Genomic DNA, 20714 nt, shown 5'->3' on the forward strand with positions numbered 1-20714 from the left:
TTGGAAAATGCATTTGTCTTGAAAAGGTACAAGTTCCTTTTCTGATGGTCACACAACATCCCTGGGAAAACTAGAGATGAAGTGAATAGTCTCTCTTTCATGGACTTACAAGATTCATAACTGGGATTTTTGGTTTTCAGTTTTAACCAAAAATAAGCCAACCTCACTCCACCCTCCAAGCATAATCATTTCTTCTAACTGGCAAAAAACAGAGACTTATTCCTGCAGTAGTGCTGGAACAATTTGTATAGTGAGGGTGCTGAGAACCATTGAACCAAACTGTAAACCCTGGATATGATGGAAACCACTTCAAGCAATGGCCTGTGGTAGCACCCCTCGTTCCAGCACCTATGTCTGAAAAGGAAAGTTACTGTTCTGTTTGCAGCTGCGTTAGAAAATAAAACAGTCCCTTCCTGGCAGTATTTTGACTGTCAGTAACTCCAGTGTGGTACACTGGCTATCCTATAGTTCAGTCATTTAAGAATCTAACATTTCTATTAAAATGTGGAGAACTGGTGATTTTAAAAAAAAAGCAGGCACAGACAACTGGTTATTGCTTTATTTACTCATTCCCTTAATAAGGATATGCCTTATTGTCAACCTGGGCACATTTACAATAAAAAACACCACCATGTACTATGTCAACCCTATCTGTACAGCTTGGCTTCAAAGATGGTTTGTTAATATTCAGTGAAATAAGAAATGCAATTGGTTTTGTGTTTGCACCACTTTTGTCGTCATGTTTTGTGAATGTTCTGCTGGACAACTTTGAATGACAAGCAGGTCTGTGGAAAAAATGAATTTGAAGAATATATTAGAGAATAGTGAATTTCAGACTGTAACTGTGAATATTCACAGTGGAAACTTGATTCTGAAAGTTATGCTCAGACAATCATGGAACAGCAACAATGCTGTGTGTGGCCTGTTTGCCCAGTGAAAACTAACCAACCCAGTTCTGTTTGTGAATACTGAATACTTGCAATAAACTGCACACAAACTGTCGTCAAACCAAGACTTATTTGCTCAACGCATTCAGTGAATAATTAAAAAAAAGAACAAATACATTTCAAAAAATTATAGGCAGTGAATTGATATTTGACAGACAAGAAAATATCCTCATTCGTCATGCATCATTGCTATACCATATTCACTCAGCTCTATGAAGAAATATTAACACAAAGAAAATAACTCCCCCATTTAATAAAACCAGGTACACCCCTCAAAGCAAGCACCTGGAAAAGGCCTGGGTAAAGCCTTCCTGCATGCCCTGAAGATTAACAAACTTGGGGACCAAAGAGCAGGGGAGTGTGTTTCAGAGCTAAGGGCCATCCAATGAGAATGACCTCTATATCTGGGTACTGTTAGCCTGAGTATCCCATGTGGTCTCAACTGTCAGGATAAGGCAGAAAGAGAACACCAGTTTCTAAGACATATGGGACCCAAGCTAATTTGTAAGTCAAAGATATACTGTATCTTGAAATCTGTAAAAATAGATTAAACATGCAGCTGCACTATGACTGCCAATTAATGTGTCTGATTAATATAAGTAAGAACCCAAGAGGTGTTAGGGAAATTTGATTTGAGCTGTGATTGCTTTGAGATTCAAATGTTCCTCGTCTGTTGGGTAATGCGGAAAGTATGTGTGTTCCAGTTAGCAGAGTACAGCAAGAGGGATTCTGTGGAGTTTTGGGGAAAGAGCCTGCACCCTAGATAACCTTCAGGTTTTCTGGAGCAGTGTCTGTGGACAGGATAAGTCTTGAATTTTGAGCAGCAAAGAATGTGAAAGAAAGAAAAACACACACACACCACGATTAATTATATATTTTAAATTAATTTTTCCAAATACAACAAATATACAAAAATATGAGATTCATCATAATGCCCAAAGTAAATGAAGAGGGTTTGGATAAGAGGGGAAGGGGAGTGACATATCTATCTTTGAGTCTAGGTTAATCATAGACCTCTAATAAGTCAGCCCAAATGGCTTTGAATGTTTCAGGCATTCCCTTTCTGCGGCATGGCAGTCATTCGTTAGCTGCAAGGTCAGACGGATCACTGAATTAGGCATCAATATTTGGTCGGGTTTGACTTTTCCATTTTTGCAGGATTAATTTTTTAATCACCAAAACTACACACTGGAACCATGCTGCCTTGTTACCAGGTAATCTCCAGATTTCCAGAATATATCCAAGAATGAAATTTGAGGAGGAGGGCTCCAATTTAGCATCCAAATTGTTCCTTTGACCCACCTCATACCAGAAATTCTTGATACCAGGGCACTCCCAAAACATACGAGCTAATGAATACCAAGGGAATTACATTTCCAACAGTGGTCAGCATTTATGAGGCTCATTACCATTAGTCTCTGTGGGGACCAGTATATCTGAAAACATATATTTTGGTGAATGAGCCATTGCTTCAGGTCTATAATTGCTTTTTTAACATTAGATACAATTGTATTCCATTAGGTCAGAGATGTGTATCCAAATCTCTATTCAAGCAACTCTCAAATTATCAATCTTTGGCAGAGTTTTTTGGGCCAGAAAAACATAAAAGGATACTGTTGGGGGATATTGTCTTTGAATTATTAACAGTAGAGAGTTTTGAAACTTGGATTGGGTATAATATGCCTTGATTTTTTTACTGTGGACTTATGGGTAGAGTAGAGTACTCACACTTTTAGTGGAGTGTTTTTTAAAGTGGGATGGATATTTAGATTTTTGAGTATATGCTCAGTTGGGATGATGCATATGAATATCATATCTGAGCTGTGCAGTTGATGCAAACAGTATAACTATTTGGATTTATTTTAAAAATTAGCATTGGCTACTTGAAAAACAAGAAGTAATTGACTTACTTGGGCCTGTGTTTAGAGATGTAAGCATTACTAAAGGATCCAACTTCCCCAAACTTTTCATACATAAAAGGAGCACTGTGGATATGCTGTGATTATTTACTACTAAGATCTGCATACAGAAAAATGTTATTGTCTAGTTATTGTTTAATATAATGAGTATGCTTGGCTAGTGGCGTGTGTGTGATATTTGCAGCAATGTTCCCATCTTTTGTCTGTGTGGGCAAAAAATACTGAAAAGAATCAATTTCTGATTTTAGAAATAGGAATGTCTAAAGAAATCTGTTTGTATGGTGTGCACATGCACTACAAACTCTTTGAAATGACCAAGTAAACACCCTAACCATAAAGCATAAGGAGGACCAAGGTAAAACAAGACAGCGGAGGGTGAGTTAGAGAAAATGGGTCAATGTCTAACAGTGGAATTAAGGATCAAAGAGGTTCTTCCCCCCCCCCACGAATGAATTATAAGCATTTGAGATGCTTATATTTTGTTGTCCTTTTTTCTGTTTCCAATCAGTTGATCGTTAGCTGGTGTTAGGCAAGAGTTAAAAACGTAGTTAGCAGCTGAGTCAGAAACACCAGAGGCAGGGGCGGCTTTAGGCACCAGCAAAACAAGCAGGTGCTTGGGGCGGCAAATTACCAGGGGCGGCATAATGCTGGGGCCCCAGCTCTGACCTGAGGCAGTGTCCTGGGCTGGATCCTGACCGCCCTTTGTTCTCTGACCGGGTGCCGCCAGGGCTGTGCGGCAGGGCAGGGGGAGCCGGCTCAGTGGGGAGTGTGTCCCTGCCGCTCTCTCACAGGCAGCAGCCAGCCCCCCTCAGGCAGGAGCTGGTAGCACGGCCCTGCCCCGGTCATGGAGCGCAGGGGGTGATGGTGGAACATAGTGGCCAGGAGGGCTGCTCCTCCAGCGCCAGCTGAGGGATCCTCCTTGGCTTGTCCCTGCCTCCTCCTCCTCCTCCCCCCCATGCCACCTTCTGCCTGGGAAGGGGAGCGGCAGCCCGGGCTGAGCCAAATTCATGCCGCTGCGCAGGCTGAGCCCACGGCCAGCTCGTGGGGGTCCTGGGGAGTGGGAGGCCCGGGTACGCTGCCCTGCGATCACCAGCCACCGGCTGCTCTGACCCGGGCCCCGGCAGCTGAACCCTGCAGCCGCCCCGGCTCGCTCTGCGTGAGATCTACAGGCAGTGCCCCCCGCCCAGCTGGCTCTGTCCCTGGCCACACGGCTGGGTGACCGTCCGGGACTCTGAGGTGTTGCTGAGGCTGCCCCAAGCCAGGCTCCCTGGGGTCCACTGCCCCTCCAGCCACGGGGGCCCTAGGCCAGTGTGGGAGCCAGGCCACAGCTCTGCTCTCAGAGCCTCCTCCCCTCCCCACACTGCATGGCAAGATGTAGGACCGTGGGCAGGGCTGCTACAACCATTTCAGACTGGGATTGGCACCAGGGGAGCGGAGGTGATTGTGCCCTGGTTGGAGGGACTGGGCAGCCCCCTCCAACGCCCGCTGCTTACTCCTGCCGGCCCGGGGCTGCGACACCCTGCTCCGGAGGGCAGCGCCAAGCCCCCAGCATGCTTCGCAGGGAAGGAGAGACAGGAGGCAGAGCTGTTTGGTGTCTCCCACGCAGCTCCAGGCTCCTCTGGCTACTCAGCAGTGACAGCCAGGCTGGGTAGCCCACCAGCAGCGTGACTTGGTCCGACTCGCACGGACCACATGAGCCCTGGGGTTGGCGCTGACGTTCTGCCTATGCCAAGGCCTCCGGCACAGGGGCAACCCAACTCTGCCCAGGCAGACACAGCTCAGCTCACTCTTTGGCTGGCCCAGTGAGTAAATGAGTGCACTAGTAGGAAATTGTTTTATTTCACTAACTACAAATTCTCTGTTATCATTTTTTTTAAACAGTCTAAAAAACAAACAAAAACAAAAAACTTTGCAAAGTGCAAACGTGTAAAAGCCAAAAAAAAAGGGGGGGCGGCCAATTTTTTTTTTTTTTGCTTGGGGTGGCAAAAAAACTAAAGCCGGCCCTGACCAGAGGCCCAAGGACACTGGTAGCTGTAAACACTTGATAAACTTATATGGGGAAATGTCCGCCCAGTACCTCGGCTCTTAGAGTAGAACAAACCCTCCCTTCACAGCCCTCCAGATATTTGTAAACACTCACCCCCAACCCCACCCCTTCGCCTAAAGGCCAGTTATAGATAATCGATGTAATCAAAATAGCTTTGATGCGTATGATCTGTTCCTGTCACTGTCATGTTAAGTGCATTCTCTGTCTCTGAAAAATGTTTGTCTCTGTAAGAATAAGATAAATGCAAATGAAGTGATCAGAGAAAAGTGTATAATTGGTCACTGTAACCCCACGCTTTTGAAGTTGTTTATCAGTCTTCCTGTGAAATAAACCCCTTCAGTATTGTCTGTGCCTGCCTGACTCTTGGGGAAAAGAATCTCCATGCTTCACGCTAGGCTAGTGTTAAAAGTGAGTTTTCTGAATCCTTCCCGGACCATCCAATGTCACTTAAGTCAGTGGTTCTCAAACTTTTTTTTTCGCAGACCACTTGAAAATTGCTGAGGGTCTCGGCGGACCACTTAATGATCTTTCCAAATGTTTGTACTGTTAGCTAACTATTGTAAAGCATTTTGGATAAAAATGCTATATAAAAAAACCCTTAATAATAATTAACCTTTTTGTTCTATAAATAAAAGCCCACATTTTAATATCAGTAGTCTTACCTTTCTAATGTGATGGATGTACCCACTCTCCCCCACCTCAGCAGTCCCCGAGCTGAGGCTGGGAAGGAGGGCCATCTCTCCCTGGCAGCTGCAGCCCTGGAGCTGGGGAAAGTCACCTCTTTCTCTGGCCACTGCAGCCCTGCACATTCCAAATTCCCCCCATCCCCACTTCTCGCCCCACTGCCCCCTCTCATCTACCCCCTATTCCCCCCAAGGCCACCACTTCACCTTACATGTGCGTCTTCTTCAGAGTCCAGGCACCTAATTAGTGGAGACATGCCTGTGTGGCTCCACCAATTAGGTGGGTGGCCCTTCATTCTGTCATGTGCGGCTGCCCAGGCACACACCTTAGAGGAAACTATCTGTGGACCACCTCAATAGAGCTCACAGACCATTGGTGGTCCACGGAGACCGCAGTTTGAGAACCTCTGATGTAAGGCATGCAGTGAGGTTTGCACCTGGGTAATACTACTTTTGTAAGTTGGGTTGCATGGGCGCACTGTAGATAGTGTAAGGAAGAAGCTTTAGTCTGACTGACACGATGGGACGTAAGCAAGAACAAAAGTGCTTTGCTGAATAGGTATGGGATTTACATATGTGCTTACAGTTAAGTACATTCTTATTTGCTTTGCTGAATTGGAGCCTAAGGAAAGAAATTAATATATTGTGCAAATGACACTTTTTGATAGATAATAAACCATTTAGTCCAAGTAACTCCTGACTTGAATGGGTCAGACTCCTTAGCAAGATTGGCCTGTAACCGCTGACACTATGAATTGGCTATTTGAATCGATCCTTTTTGATAAGAATCGTGTCCAGTACATAGCAGCATCATGAACTAGCCGGAGGATTGGAAGAAGATAATTTAGTCTACAGAGGACAGTATACTTACTGAAATCAATTAGATGTAAGTACAGTTCAATGAATGTTGATCAGTGCTAACTTTTTTTATTATTATTTTTGAAAGAGAATGGTGGTCTCTAGTATTACCTTTTTGTAGTAGATTCCTGGGTTAGCAGTGAGATGGTCATGATCAGGCTTGAATCTTTATAACACTCAAATGACAAAGACAAAGCGGGAGATTTTCAGCCATGCTGTGGCTTCTTTGTGACACTGTGACAGTCCTTTGCACTGCAAATCTAGTGCTGGGACAGAGTTTAGAAGGCATGGTTGGGGACTGACCAGATAACTGTTCTGCTCTGTTGATCCCTAGCTTCCAGAATAATCGCTTGGGGCCACAGTTAGCCTGGTGCAACTTACAGCAGCCCTGAGGTTACTTTATATTGTGTTGGGGTATTGGGCCAGCTCCAGAATGGGGGAACTGTTAGGTGGCATAAAGCCCAGAATCCTGAATGAAGCAAGCTTGGCTGGATCCCGGCTAATATAAATTTGTTTGTTCAGTGGAACTCACTTCTGCAGGATATTGTTTAGGCAAATAGCTTAGTAAGGATATTGGATTTTTTTTTTAAACTTCATCTGAAGCAGCTGGCATTGCCTTTTGTCAGAGACGGGACACCATCTAGATGGTGCTTTTCCATTATGGCAGTTCCTATGTTTTAAATAGATAAGAGCTGTCAGAATCAACCTAATTTTTAATATATCATTTCCAAGCTCTGCCAATGAGATCTTAGCAGTGAGGTTAATTTATTTTTCTCCTTTGATTGCTGTTATCCTGCTTCTGATTGTTCTAAACACAAGGACATTTAATTAGTTGTGCATGTTTATTTCTTCTTCAGGTGATAGGTAATTCATTAATCTGTCACTGCAAACATGCCCCAGAGGAGTTTTGTGTTTTCTAAAGTTTAGGGTTTTTTATTTTTGCGGGGGGGGGGGGGGAAGGGGAAGGGAGGGAAGAGCTGAGGATGCTTTTTGGTGAATCCCATTAACAGTGTTATTAACAGCATTTGCATAGTTTGAGGTGGGCAATATTCAGAAAGATCTGTGAAAAATTCCTCACTGGATTCTTCAGAGGTTGTTTTTTGACCCCTTCCTCTATCTTTATGCAGACACGGACAATGAGAAACAGTTCATCGGTTTTATAAATAATTGGAATGAGAATTAGGGTGTGCATATCACAAGTTGTTTTCCCCCAGTTGAATCAACCTGGTGTCCTAGCACAAGTGTGTTTTGATTACCACGCTGGAGCTGCAAGATCAGGAGCCAGCCTGACCTCTCCTATTCTTTCTTTCCTGGATGACTAGAGGCTGAAACACACAGCTGAGGTAAAACAGCCATGCTCCAAGGCAGGCATTTGGAATCATCCCACCAACGTCTGGATGATTAACAGGGCAGTACTGGGGTCAGAGCTCCATCAAAAGATGAGTGTTCCTTACTGCTGGATAGAAATACACCGTGTTTTGATGGTGACTGCCAGAATATTTATGTGCGTGTTGTCTACATGAGTTCAGACACAGACAAGGGAGAGAAAGCATTACTGATGTATTACTTTCTTCCCCAGGTCCATGTCTGAACACACACATACAAAACATACATTCATACATATTCTGGGGACCATCATCAGAATCTAGTGAATCCCACTGTAAGACACACTCATCTTTTGATGAAGCGGTGACCCCAGTAATGCCAGCAGTTAATCATCCAGACATTGGTGGGATGACACCAATTGCCCGGCTTGGAGCATGGCTGTTTTCCTGCTGTCTGTCTGTCTGTCTGCAATCTCTCAAGTTTATAAATCTAGGCTCTTTAGCAGACTTTTTAGTTCACAGGTACAGAATTCCGGGAATGCTGTAGTTTAGTTAAAGGACTGGTTATCATTAGATAAAAGTATGCCACTTCTCCAGTAAGCAATTTCCCTTAGGGAGGTGGTGGGAATTAAAATAACTGCATCTAATAAAAGGAGTCTTTCTATAGCATGATAAAGACCTGATTCCTGCTGTACACCTAGCGGATGTTGAGTCCTTGGTTCCTGGAGGGGGCGGTGCTGGTGCATGATGTGGGAGTAGGTGGATTCCATAGCAGGGGAAAGGAATGGAGAACGATTATTTTGCTGTTTTTTTTAAATGAAAATTAGGAATTTCTAATTAGGAATTCCAAAAGAGTGTGTGGGAGACCCAATATTTTTACTTTCATAAATGAAGATTTCAGTCCGGTTGCTGTCAGTCCACATCTGTGTTTCTTATTATGTATTTCTTTTTATGGGAAAGTCCTACAGAGTTTATGTAATAGAAAATGATAACATTTCAATACATTTCAATACAGGTTTAATAGAAAATTATACCCCTGCTACAGAAATGATATTCTCAGTTGAAGTTTTTAGAGTAATTTCTAAAGACCTTGATTATATTTCTGTAGAGCCCTTCATGTTTCATCCCAACTACATTCTGCAGATCTTTTCCGTAAGGATTGCTTTGATTGAAGGAAGAAAATGCCCAACCCTTGCTCTGGGTGCCTCTGGCACACACTGTAAAATATGTCCATCAAATATAATTCCATATGATATAATAACCTACCCATACAATCTTCAGTGATAAATACCCGCTAATTAGTACCAATAACAATCTAAACTCCCTCATCTACCTGTCAAGGCACCGCTCACCTAACGGCTCCAGAACAATGTTTGTCTTGTCTATGCCTATTTTGTCATTTTTATTCTAGTTACAATATTTGTCATGAGTAGAGCAGGTCGAAATTATTTTGACAAAACTATTTTCTGTTGGAAAATGCTATTTCATGGAAATCAAAATGTTTCTCAGCAATGTGTAGATTTCAACAAAAATTTTGACAGAAATATTTCCAAATGATCTGAAATCGAAATGGAGTGTCCTGTCTGACTTTCTCATTTGGCTTCTACTTTCCCATATAGTTTCATTTAGACTTTTATATTATAAAATATTTATTTTAATATTCTATATTTTAACATTTTATATTATAACATTTTGAAATGATTTAAATGAAATGTTTTTTCATAAAAACATTTAGACATTTCAGAATTGGAATTTCCGTTCCCCCCAAATTTTGACATTTTAGCCCAATTCATGATGAAAACAAAGTTTGAAATGTCTGAAATTCCTGCAGGATGGAAATTCCATTTTCCAACCAACTGAACTCAACAGCAACAAGATGAAAAAGATTTTTTTCAGTTTTTTTCAACTATTTCTAGTAGAATGGTGACCCAAGTCATCTTTATTGAATGACCAGCATTCTCCTTATCTGAAATAAGATTGTGCTTTGGGTTTGTCTAGGGCTTGAAAACTTTTCTTCCTCATTTTACACCTGGAATAACACTTTTTTTTGTTTTGTTTTTTGCAGTGTTTGCAAACATTAATTTGAATAAATACTATGGTTAATATTCAGTGGTATTCACAACCTCTTTTACTAGCTTTTCCACAAACATGTTGCGAGCTCAACTCTATTGTTCCCAGGCATGTTTGTCTAAAGGTAAAGTATTTGTGCATACGTGTACTCACATGGTTTCTCACATGACTACTTATGCAAATTGCACAAATATTTGTACTGGAACTGTTTGCTCTTTTATCTTAAAAGCTCTTTTGGTCTGAGAATCATCCAGTTAGATGTCAGGAACAATACCACCCGATATAGGTGACCAGTGTCACTGCATGTGCGTGAATTACAAATAGTGAATACTGAAAGCAGTTGCTGTCATGAATAGAAAGCAATTCATCACATAAATTTTAAATGATCAAATTGTTAGAAACTGAAGTGTGTTTTCAGGTAATTCATGAACTGACAGTAGGGGTAAATTCATTGAAGATATAGTTCACTGTGAATAACTTGTCGAACTCTGGATGTACTACATATGACTAGATTTTATTAAATGCATAAAAATCTTGCCCCTTACAAAGTATCTTTTAGCACTGCAACTTCCAATATTAGCCTAGTGCTACCAGAGCGCTCTTTTTTCCAAGAAGGTAACATCTTGTGGCTTAGTATTATCATTCATCTTCAACATGGTTAAAATGGCATGTCCTCTTTCTTGCACGCTGCATATTTTAGCAGCTGTAACTTACTTTTGAAATATGCATCTTAGTGCTGCACTTCTTTTTTGGGGGGGAAAAAAGCAGCTGCATTGATTTATACAAGCTAACTGCACTCTAGTGACTGAACTGGAAAGGAATTATGTCTACTGGAGTCAAATACTATATTTCAAGGTTATGTGCTTGTTTTATTTAATAGAAACAAATTCAAAGATGCACCATACAATTAAAGCAATGCTTTTTATAGTATTTGGAAAGCACCCTCTTAAGCGTTTTCTTGTGAAAAGGTGTTTCTTACTGAAGAGCATGTTGTATGGCTTGTTTTTTTTCATACCTTTCCTGAGCTCCAAATATTATTTTAGACTTGCCACTGACTATAAATCTCACTTCACTCTTCCAGTTCTGGCTCTGAATGTGGAAACATAGATTGGACTTCTTGCACTTTGGGGTCCTTGCTTCCCCTCTTCCCCTTTCTAATTTACAGAACAAGTATGGTACAAGCAGGACCAGTGCGGCCTGTCCCAAAGCTGCACTACTAATGTGCACCAACCTTGACATGGTAGGACCAAGTGTAGGTGTGAGAGGGTAGTTTTGTCTCTGTGTCTTTTCCTTCCCTGGACTTCATGCAAAGAAAGGTTGTTAGTTGTAATGGTGGTACCCCATAAGAAAATGCCTTCTGGGTAAATGAGCCACCACCCAACCGTTCCCTGTAGGATCTCTGAAAAAAGTGCGGAGAGGAGCCACTTGAGTTGTCTTGTCTACCCTTCCTAGAATGGACGGGCAAGTTACCGAAATTTTATGGTCTCAAGGCAGCTGATGCATCAAAAGAATCGCCAAGGACACAAGATTTTCATCCATTACCCCAAGGAAATCATTAACCAGCACGACCAATGCAGTTTCTGGACTGCACCAGGCTGGCTGGTCTGAGGACTGCCAAAGATGCTTTTACCATAAGTGGCTTCACCATCTCAATATTCTTACCCGCAAAATGGATTATCATGAGCAAAGCCTTGTGTCTGGGGGATAGTTCCACAGAGTTTTCTCTGTCTGTCCTGAGGAACTAAAGAGTAGAGCTGGCTGATTTCCGTCCCCCACTCTGGAATATTTAGATGAGAACAAAAAAATAATTTTCTTTTAAATTTTCCATGGAAATTTTTGATTTTTCAGTGGAAATTCAAAAAACAAAACTATTTTGTTTTTCAGTCATTCAGCTTTCAATGAAAAAAATTAAAAATTTCCACAGAAGGTAGGCAGTTCTTGTGAAAGTTTTATTTAATCAAAACTCCAGTTTTCCGCTGAATACCAGTTTCAACAAAAAAAAAAATCCAACTAGCCCTACTAAATAATTTAGGAGACTGGTAGATGGTCTTGTTGTTAAGATATTGGACTGGGACTCTGGAGAGTGGAGTTCAGTTCCTCACTCTACCAGAGATTTTGTGTGTCTCTGTGCCTCAGTTCCCCCTCTGTAGAATGAGGATAATGATACTTAGTTACCTCTCAGCTGCGTTTTGAGGTTAAATTAATGTTTGTGTGGAGCTCAGAAACGATGGTCATGGAGGCCGTATAAATACCTCTGTAGACTGAAGGTCACCAGTTTGGTTTTGGATTTTGCTACCAAACAGCTCTGTGAGATGGGATGAGTCAGTCATTTCAGTTGATTGCCTGGTGAACAGGTGTCCATATCACACAAACCACCTTCATAATTGGACTCCTTATGGGCAGTTTCATAAAGAAGAATGAATGAGATAGGACAGTGGCTCTCCACCTTTGTGACCCTGTGTTGCAACAGATAAAAGCTTTTATTAAACCCCATGCCCCTCCCTGCAGTCTAACCCTAAAGAAAGTGAAGAAGATTACGACCCCCCCACTCCCGAGCCTGTTCACAGTCCCCAGGCTGAGCACCCATGTGCTGGGAGAGTGAATTATCTTTATAATCACAGAGATGGGTCTTAGGTTAATGTTAAAGCACAGTACATAATGGGGAAGCCAGCACTTCCCCTTCACATGTTGTACCTGTGGACAAAAGATTTCAGTTTCCAGGGCTGTCAATCTGTCACTTTTCACAAACTCGAATAAATTCACTGAAATATGTTTTCCTTCCCTCAGACAAAGACCATGCAATTAAATTCTTATATTCCCAGACTTAAACATTTTCTTATCTTTTTTTCTTGCTAAAATAAAATCCCTGGCAATTTTTCATTTTAGGAACCTGTATTTTATATGACTTGCAAGGAAACATAATTCCTCAGACTGTCCTATTCATTTCTCAGCCAGCCGGCTGTCTGACACTAAATTTCTTTGACAAAAAGGGACTAAATCTAATTATATAGATAGTGTTTCATCTATGTGCTCACTGCCCTCCCCCTCTCCCCCCTTTGTCTATAGATCTGTCTCCGTGTTGGTCTGCCTAACTGTAAAAACTGCAGATGGAGAGAGCTGGTTATATGGAATATTGTAATGCCAGTTAAGTTAGAAGGATGTCCCCTGAAGCTGTGCTGGAAGTTAGTAGCCCAGCTGTCCGTCAAATAAACCCTGACAAGCTTAACTTGCACATGGACAGCTTCCTGACATCTTTGGGCACCTGGACACCACAGCTCCTGTCAATCAGCGCAGGAGAAATGTTGATAGCTTGTATATTGCAAAAAGCATCACTCCTGCTGCTGCTGCTAACATTTATGATTCCTTATATTTTGTACTTTATGTACAGGTCATTTGTATCATTGCTACAGAAACTCCTGTATGAAACAGGAGGTTCTTTGATAAAGCTCTTTCCAGTGTGTTGTCTTATTCCCCAGTTACAGAAGAACCCTGAATTCATTATTCTTTGTCACTTTTCAGGCAAAGACAACGGTGCCTAAGGTGCTTCTTTAACTGGGACTTCATTTTCAATTTCTTTCTTTTCATCTACCCAGAGGTGACACAACTATTTATACCAACAGACCAAAAGTATACAATAAGCTCACTCTGAAATACTTGCTAATTGCTATCTCGGTGGATTTACCAAGACAGGTCAGAGACAACATGTCTTGTTAAGTCAGCTGTATTTTCAGACAAAGGAATAATGGCATACTTGTAAAAAGTTTCCCTTTCTGAAACACAGCTAGTGTTGAGATTGGTTTTCCAACAGGCAAAATGCCTGTAGATCAGATGCAGTGGAAAGGAGAAGGACCAAATAGAAAACTTAATAAAGTGGATAGAACCATGTGTCTTCATACAAATATATCTGTGTATAATATTTTAATTTTTGGAAGACCATGAGTGTATTAGGTGCTAGCAACATTGGCAGACTGATATTACTGGCATATTATTGAGTGAAATATAAGTAGGATGGATGGTCTGTTGGTAATGCACAGGACAGGGAATGGATTCATAACTTTGTCAGCCATTATGTGACCTTAGGGAAGTCATTTACATTCTGTGCAACTCAGTTTCCCCATCAATAAAATGGATATCACGCTTATCACATGGGGTGCTGCGAAATTTAATGCATTATTGTGTGTAAAGCATGATTGCAATACACATATTTATTTCATGGCTATGTATGGCATACATGTACTGCGAGGAGGGCTTCCTTGACAGATTTTTGTCGATTATGTCAATTAGGATTATGTCAATCCTACTATTCCAAACCTGCTAACCTCCAAAACACTTCTGTTGTAGCATCTTACATCTGACTTACTGCACCCCCTGCTAATCTAATCTAATCTTAGGTCTTTCCTGACCATATTGTAGGCTAGGTGTGCACTGGGTACTGGGTTAAGATCATCAGCCAGATTTCCTGGAGATAGACAGTTGTGCTCTAACCTTCTGTTCCAGGTAGCTCTAAGAACTGCTTCTTTTGTCTTGCTGAACTCTTTCTAATGGAAGGACAAATAGCCCAAATTTACAGCTGGAAAATGCAAATGTGGCCAGGTTACTTTAGATCTCAATTAGTACTACTCAGTTAGTAGCTTTGAATGGTAGAATAAAACACCAGGTCAGGGTCAGATGGAGGTAAGCATGAATCCACAATAAGGATCTTAGGGCCAGATTTTCCAGAGGTATTTAGGTGCCTAAATATGCAGCTATGTGCCTAGTGGGATTTTCAAATATGCCTATGCAGGTTAGACACCTAAATCCCATTGAAATCAAATAGAAATTAGGCACCTAACCTGCATAGTCATGTTTGAAAATCCCACTAGGCACCTACCTGCATCTATAGGCACCTAAGTACCTTCGAAAATCTGGCTCTTAGCCATATTTGTGAACCTACTTCTCTGAGCTGCCTAGGTGCTTAACGACCAGTCCTGAGAATTGGGCCTATATTCTCTGAGCCATCACAAGGATTTGGAGGATGGCATTCTGCCCTCAATTACACCTTTGCAGTCACAATGACCTCAGTGGGATTGCAGCCAGATACACAATCACAAATTGTCTCCTGGAAATTTAGTGGGGGCATCAAACTGAAAACTACCGAGATGAGAAAAAAATGTGATTCCAGACTGCATAGCAAGTAGGAATCTTCTTGACCCATTTGGTTCTTAAAGAGACACCAGTTACTTCAGTCTGTAGTGAGCAATCATCATAATCAGTTTTCCATCAATGGAGTTGAGTTTTTAACAACGTGCCCATGGGGTGTTGGCTTTGGTGAGGGTTCTGCTTTCTCCCCCTTGTCATTCATCTAAAATTTCCCCATACTCTACCACCTTTTCACTCTGAGATTTTAGTCTTTTCTAACTGACCGGTTTTTTTTCCCATTGCAGTCCCCACTCCATCCCAGACCGCCTGCGGATCCGAGTGAACAGGATTAGTTTACAAGATTACGAGGGGCTGCATTATGACAAGGAAAAACTGCGAGAAGCCTGTAAGTCAGTAGTGGGTGATTGAGCTATTGCTTTCTTTTGCCAGATAATGTCTGTAATAGACCTGATACTAGAAAAAGTGCAAGGATCAAGTATTCATTATGCGTAGCTTGTACATGGAATATACAAGTGTGTCCATAATTAGGCATGAACTTTGTATGTTGTTTACATTAATCCTAGAATAACTGATCCTTGTTTATCATTCATGTATGGACTTAGACAGTAGTCATAAGTCAGGATAGTATGCTTGTACTGTTCATAGTAATTGAAAACAGCTGTCTTTTAAAATCACTGTCTCCTTGGTGGCCATATTGGATTTTACTCATTTTTAAAGATTCTGTAAATGACTTAAAAATTTCCAGGCAGGTGTTCAATTATTGGATTAATCATATCATATCTGGGAGTTGCACTGGCATCTAAGATAGTCACAAAGCAGATACTTTTGCCTTTGCAGGTGAATCATGCAACCTGAATCCCTTATTCTTTAACAGCCCTCAGCACTCCATACAGCAAAAATAATTAGTATTTTGTGTTCTCTTGTAGTGATTTAATCATAGAATATCAGGGTTGGAAGGGACCTCGGGAGGTCATCTAGTCCAACCCCCTGCTCAAAGGAGGACCAATCCCCAACTAAATCATCCCAGCAGGGCTTTGTCAAGCCTGACCTTAAAAACCTCTAAGGAAGGAGATTCCACCACCTCCCTAGGTAACCCATTCAAGAGCTTCACCACCCTCCCAGTGAAAAAGCTTTTTCCTAATATCCAACCTAAACCTCCCCCACTGCAACTTGAGACCTTTACTCCTTGTTCTGTCATCTGGTACCACTGAGAACAGTCTAGATCCATCCTCTTTGGAACCCCCTTTCAGGTAGTTGAAAGCAGCTATCAAATCCCCCCTCATTCTTCTCTTCGGCAGACTAAACAATCCCAGTTCCCTCAGTCTCTCCTCATAAGTCATGTGCTCCAGCCCCCTAATCATTTTTGTTGCCCTCTGCTGGACTCTTTCCAATTTTTCCATATCCTTCTTGTAGTGTGAGGCCCAAAACTGGACACAGTACCGAATAGAAGGGAATGATCACGTCTCTTGATCTGCTGGCAATGCCCCCTACTTATACAGCCCAAAATGCAGTTAGCCTTCTTTGCAACAAGGGCACACTTTTGACTCATATCCAGCTTCTCATCCACTGTAACCCCTAGGTCCTTTTCTGCAGAACTGCTGCGTAGCCATTCTGTCCCTAGTCTGTAGCAGTGCATGGGATTCTTTTGTCCTAAGTGCGGGACTCTGCACTTGTCCTTGTTAAACCTCATCAGATTTCTTCTGGCCCAATCCTCTAATTTGACTAGGTCCCTCTGTATCCTATCCCTACCTTCCAGTGTATCTACCGCTCCTCCCAGTTTAGTGTCATCAGCAAACTTGCTGAGGGTGCAGTCCACACCATCCTCCAGATCATTAATGAAGATAATGAACAAAACTAGCCCCAGGACCGACCCTTGGGGCACTCAGTTTGGTACCGGCTGCCAACTAGACATGGAGCCGTTGATCACTATCTGTTGAGCCTGACAATCTAGCCAGCTTTCTATCCACCTTATAGTCCATTCATCCAGCCCGTACTTCTTTAACTTGCCGTCAAGAATACTGTGGGAGACCATATCAAAAGCTTTGCTAAAGTCAAGGAATAACACATCCACTGCTTTCCCCTCATCCACCGAGCCAGTTATCTTATCATAGAAGGCAACTAGGTTAGTCAGGCATGACTTGCCCTTGGTGAATCCATGCTGACTGTTCCTGATCACTTTCCTCTCCTCTAAGTGCATCAGATTTGATTCCTTGAGCACCTGCTCCATGATTTTTCCAGGGACTGAGGTGAGGATGACTGGCCTATAGTTTCCTGGATCCTCCTTCTTCCCTCTTTTAAAGATGGGCACTATATTAGCCTTTTTCCAGTCATCCGGGACCTCCCCCGATCACCATGAGTTTTCAAAGATAATGGCCAATGGATCTGCAATTATATCCGCTAACTCCTTTAACACCCTCAGATGCAGTGCATCCGGCCCCATGGACTTGTGCTCATCCAGCTTTTCTAAATAGTCCTGAACCACTTCTTTCTCCACAGAGGGTGGTCACCTCCTCTCCATGCTATGCTGCCCAGTGCAGTAGTCTGGAGCTGACCTTGTTCTTGAAGACAGAGGCAAAAAAAGCATTGAGTACATTAGCTTTTTCCACATCCTCTATCACTAGGTTGCCTCCCTCGTTCAGTAAGGGGCCCACACTTTCCTTGACTTTCTTCTTGTTGCTAACATACCTGAAGAAGCCCTTCTTGTTACTCTTAACATCTCTTACTAATTGCCACATTCAGGGTGTAAGTTGAAAACAGGCAGCCGGTTGCATTGGCATCACTGACGATGATCCGCATGCTTAAAAATGAAGTCCCTTTCCTTGATGACACATGGAATCATTAATCAATGCGGGACATGGCTGCTTACGATAACAGTTTAATAGAGTCTTGCTCATGCATCTGCCTCATTATTCATGTTAAATTACAAGCAGTCTGTTTGTTGTGTAACAAAGCTGTAGCTTCCTCTATAATACAGGACTCCCTGGTAATTACAGGATGGCAAGCCTTTTAATTAGTTTGCTTATCTTACCATAGAAAGATAGTAATACTGTTTCAGTCTCTCTCTCTCCCACCCCTCCCTAGTTCCCTGGCTCACCATCACTTCTTCCAGCAATGGAATTGAGATGGTCTGAATTTTAATACAGGTTCTGACAGCCTCTTGTAAGCTCCTGCTGGTAGATTTCAGCCATAATTAAAGCAATTACAGACTCCATCAGAGGGCTGATGAGAATTATAACAAGATGATGGTGGAGTGGAGTGGATGATGGTAGAGTGGAGTTTCTATTAATAAACTTGAGATGTGAGTCCGATGGACCCTAAACAAAAGGGACCAGATTATAAATATTCATTTATACTGTGAAAATGTTATTTTGGATGAATTGATGCCTCTTTTAGATCTCTTTTCCTGTTGCATAGTCTCAGCATTTGAGGAAAGGAAAACATACCCATTCTCAATCATTTTTTTAAAATCCCTTAACAGGCCTAAAACAAACCTGTTCTAACAAACAAACAATTTAGAAGATGGGATACTGTTATTACAACAGTAAATACATATTATGTTATTTGTTACTGGTGAAAAACACAATGATGATGTTATCCTAAATGTCTAGTAAATAATGTAAGAGTATTATGAGAGATGTGGCAGATCTCTGATCTGGATTTTGTTTGTATGGGAATCTGGCCATTTGCTGGATTTTTGTTCAGATTCATCCTAAAAATAAAAATGTGGGTGTCAAATACTTAAAATGGCTGCTGGCAGGTAGTGGGGACCATTTTAAATATTAGCCTGCTCCTTCATCTCTTCATCCTGCTGTTTGACTTCCTGCTAATTCCATCTCTGACCCTAGACTCGTTCCTCACTTTCTTTTTAGTACAGCATTTCTTTCTCACCTGCCTTTTCCTGGTCCAAGACCCAACTGCTAGCTGCCTGCCTGTCTTCCTTCCTTCCTCTGAATGCTTTTTGTAGTAGTAAAAATGTTGGAAAACAAACAACAAAGCCCAGTCCCCCTCCAGCTGCCCCCTTCCAATCAACTTAAAATAGACGACAAAAGACATGCATCCTCCCCACTCCCCTTACAATACTTAGAAAAGTCCTAAGTGAATATATAATCTTTGAAATTTATCCTAAAAGTCAACAGACTTGTACTTTGTTGGGCCAAGAGCTAAATACTTCTTACCAAAATTATGCTTACTTCAGTTTACTGGAGTTTGAATCAACTTTCAGGATGGTGCAAGGGAAGAGAAGAGTTCTTTACAGATGCTAGAAACCAAACTACTTCATAAATTATAGTCATCATCTTGAATTTGACACCTAGGAAAAAAAATTATCCATGCAGTCCAGTGAGCATAATGACATAACCTCCCTTCCCAGTTACCTTGTGACATAGACAGCATAGATCTCCTGTCAAGATGTCTAAACAGCAAAACATGGTTATGGGTGTGGCAAGGAATGAGATTGAAGACACCAGGCGCCTTCAACTAACTGAAAAATGCAGGTAACTATTATTACTGCATTTCTGAAGTGGGTTATTGAATATATATTAAATGATTTTTGGTAGCAGCTCAGTGGGTCTGAACAGGTATACCAAATACCCCCACTCTCTGTCCAGGGGCGGCTCTAGGAATTTGGCCGCCCCAAGCACGCCGGTCCCACGGCTCCGGGGGACCTCTTGCAGACGTGCCTGCGGAGGGTCCGCTGGTCCCGTGGCTCCGGTGGAGCAGAGGTCCACCGGAGCCGCGGGACCAGCGGACCCTCCGCAGTCATGCCTGCGGGAGGTCCACTGGAGCTGCGGCAGCAGCAGATCCTCCGCAGGCACGTCTGCAGGAGGTTCACCGGCGCCGCGGGACGAGCGGACCCTCTGCAGTCATGACTGCGGCAGGTCCACCTGTCCCGCGGCTCCGGTAGACCTCCCGCAGGCATGACTGCGGAAGGTCCGCCGGAGCCGCCTGCTGCCCTGCCAGCAAAATGCCGCCCCAAGCGCGCGCTTGGCACGCTGGGGTCTGGAGCCGGCCCTGTCTCTGTCTTCATCAGTGAGATTCCTCCTTTTGCCTGGGGTGCTGGAACAATTTGTATAGTGGGGGTGCTGAGAGCCATTGAACCAAACTGTAAACCCTGAATATAATGGAAACCACTTGAAGCCAGGGGGTGCAGCAGCACCCCTAGTTCCAGCATCTGTGCCTTTTGCAATAAATTATCATTAAAAATTACCAGCCCAAGCGAAAAAACTAAAACTGCTCACCTGCTCTTTACCAAGATAATTATAATGAAAATTATATGATATTCTACTCACCTGTCAAAAGAAAAAAAATAACGTACCCTGAGCAAATAGATAAGTAGAATATTGCAAGGCTGATTTTAAAACATAACTATAGATAATCCCTACGTTCCAAAGAAATATAGCTGTTTGTTTGCTGCCAAGCAGAGACCCCTGTTATATGAATTCTAAGTTGGAGAGGCTCACTTTTGAAGTGCGTGCCAATTTCTCTGCATCAGGTCATGCCCCCACAGTAACACCATGGCTTTCAGCAGCCTGTATTTCTCTCTCTGTACCTTTTGTGGTTCTCAGTCCACACATCTTTCTGTACTGTAACAGAATAAACATGGATATGAAAAGTCCAGAATGTCTCAATTACTGCCCACTTCCCTGCTCTCACTATCTTAATAAAAAAAACCCACCAACAACAAGAAGACAGAAATCAGAACATGAAAAGGAAACCAGTTAATAACA

The 20714-nt window shown here is 42.3% G+C and overlaps 1 protein-coding gene across 1 annotated transcript in view; it reads left to right on the forward strand.

The window, feature by feature from the left end:
* Nucleotides 1-20714, forward strand: part of DGKI (diacylglycerol kinase iota) — a 293207-nt gene that overhangs the window by 189372 nt on the left and 83121 nt on the right. The window contains exon 21 of the mRNA XM_045001907.1: nucleotides 15273-15373. Within this exon, the coding sequence (XP_044857842.1) occupies nucleotides 15273-15373 (101 nt within the window). The remainder of the gene's footprint in view (nucleotides 1-15272; nucleotides 15374-20714) is intronic.

Source organism: Mauremys mutica, chromosome 1 (assembly GCF_020497125.1).
Source record: "Mauremys mutica isolate MM-2020 ecotype Southern chromosome 1, ASM2049712v1, whole genome shotgun sequence".
Classification (NCBI taxonomy): Eukaryota; Metazoa; Chordata; order Testudines; family Geoemydidae; genus Mauremys; species Mauremys mutica.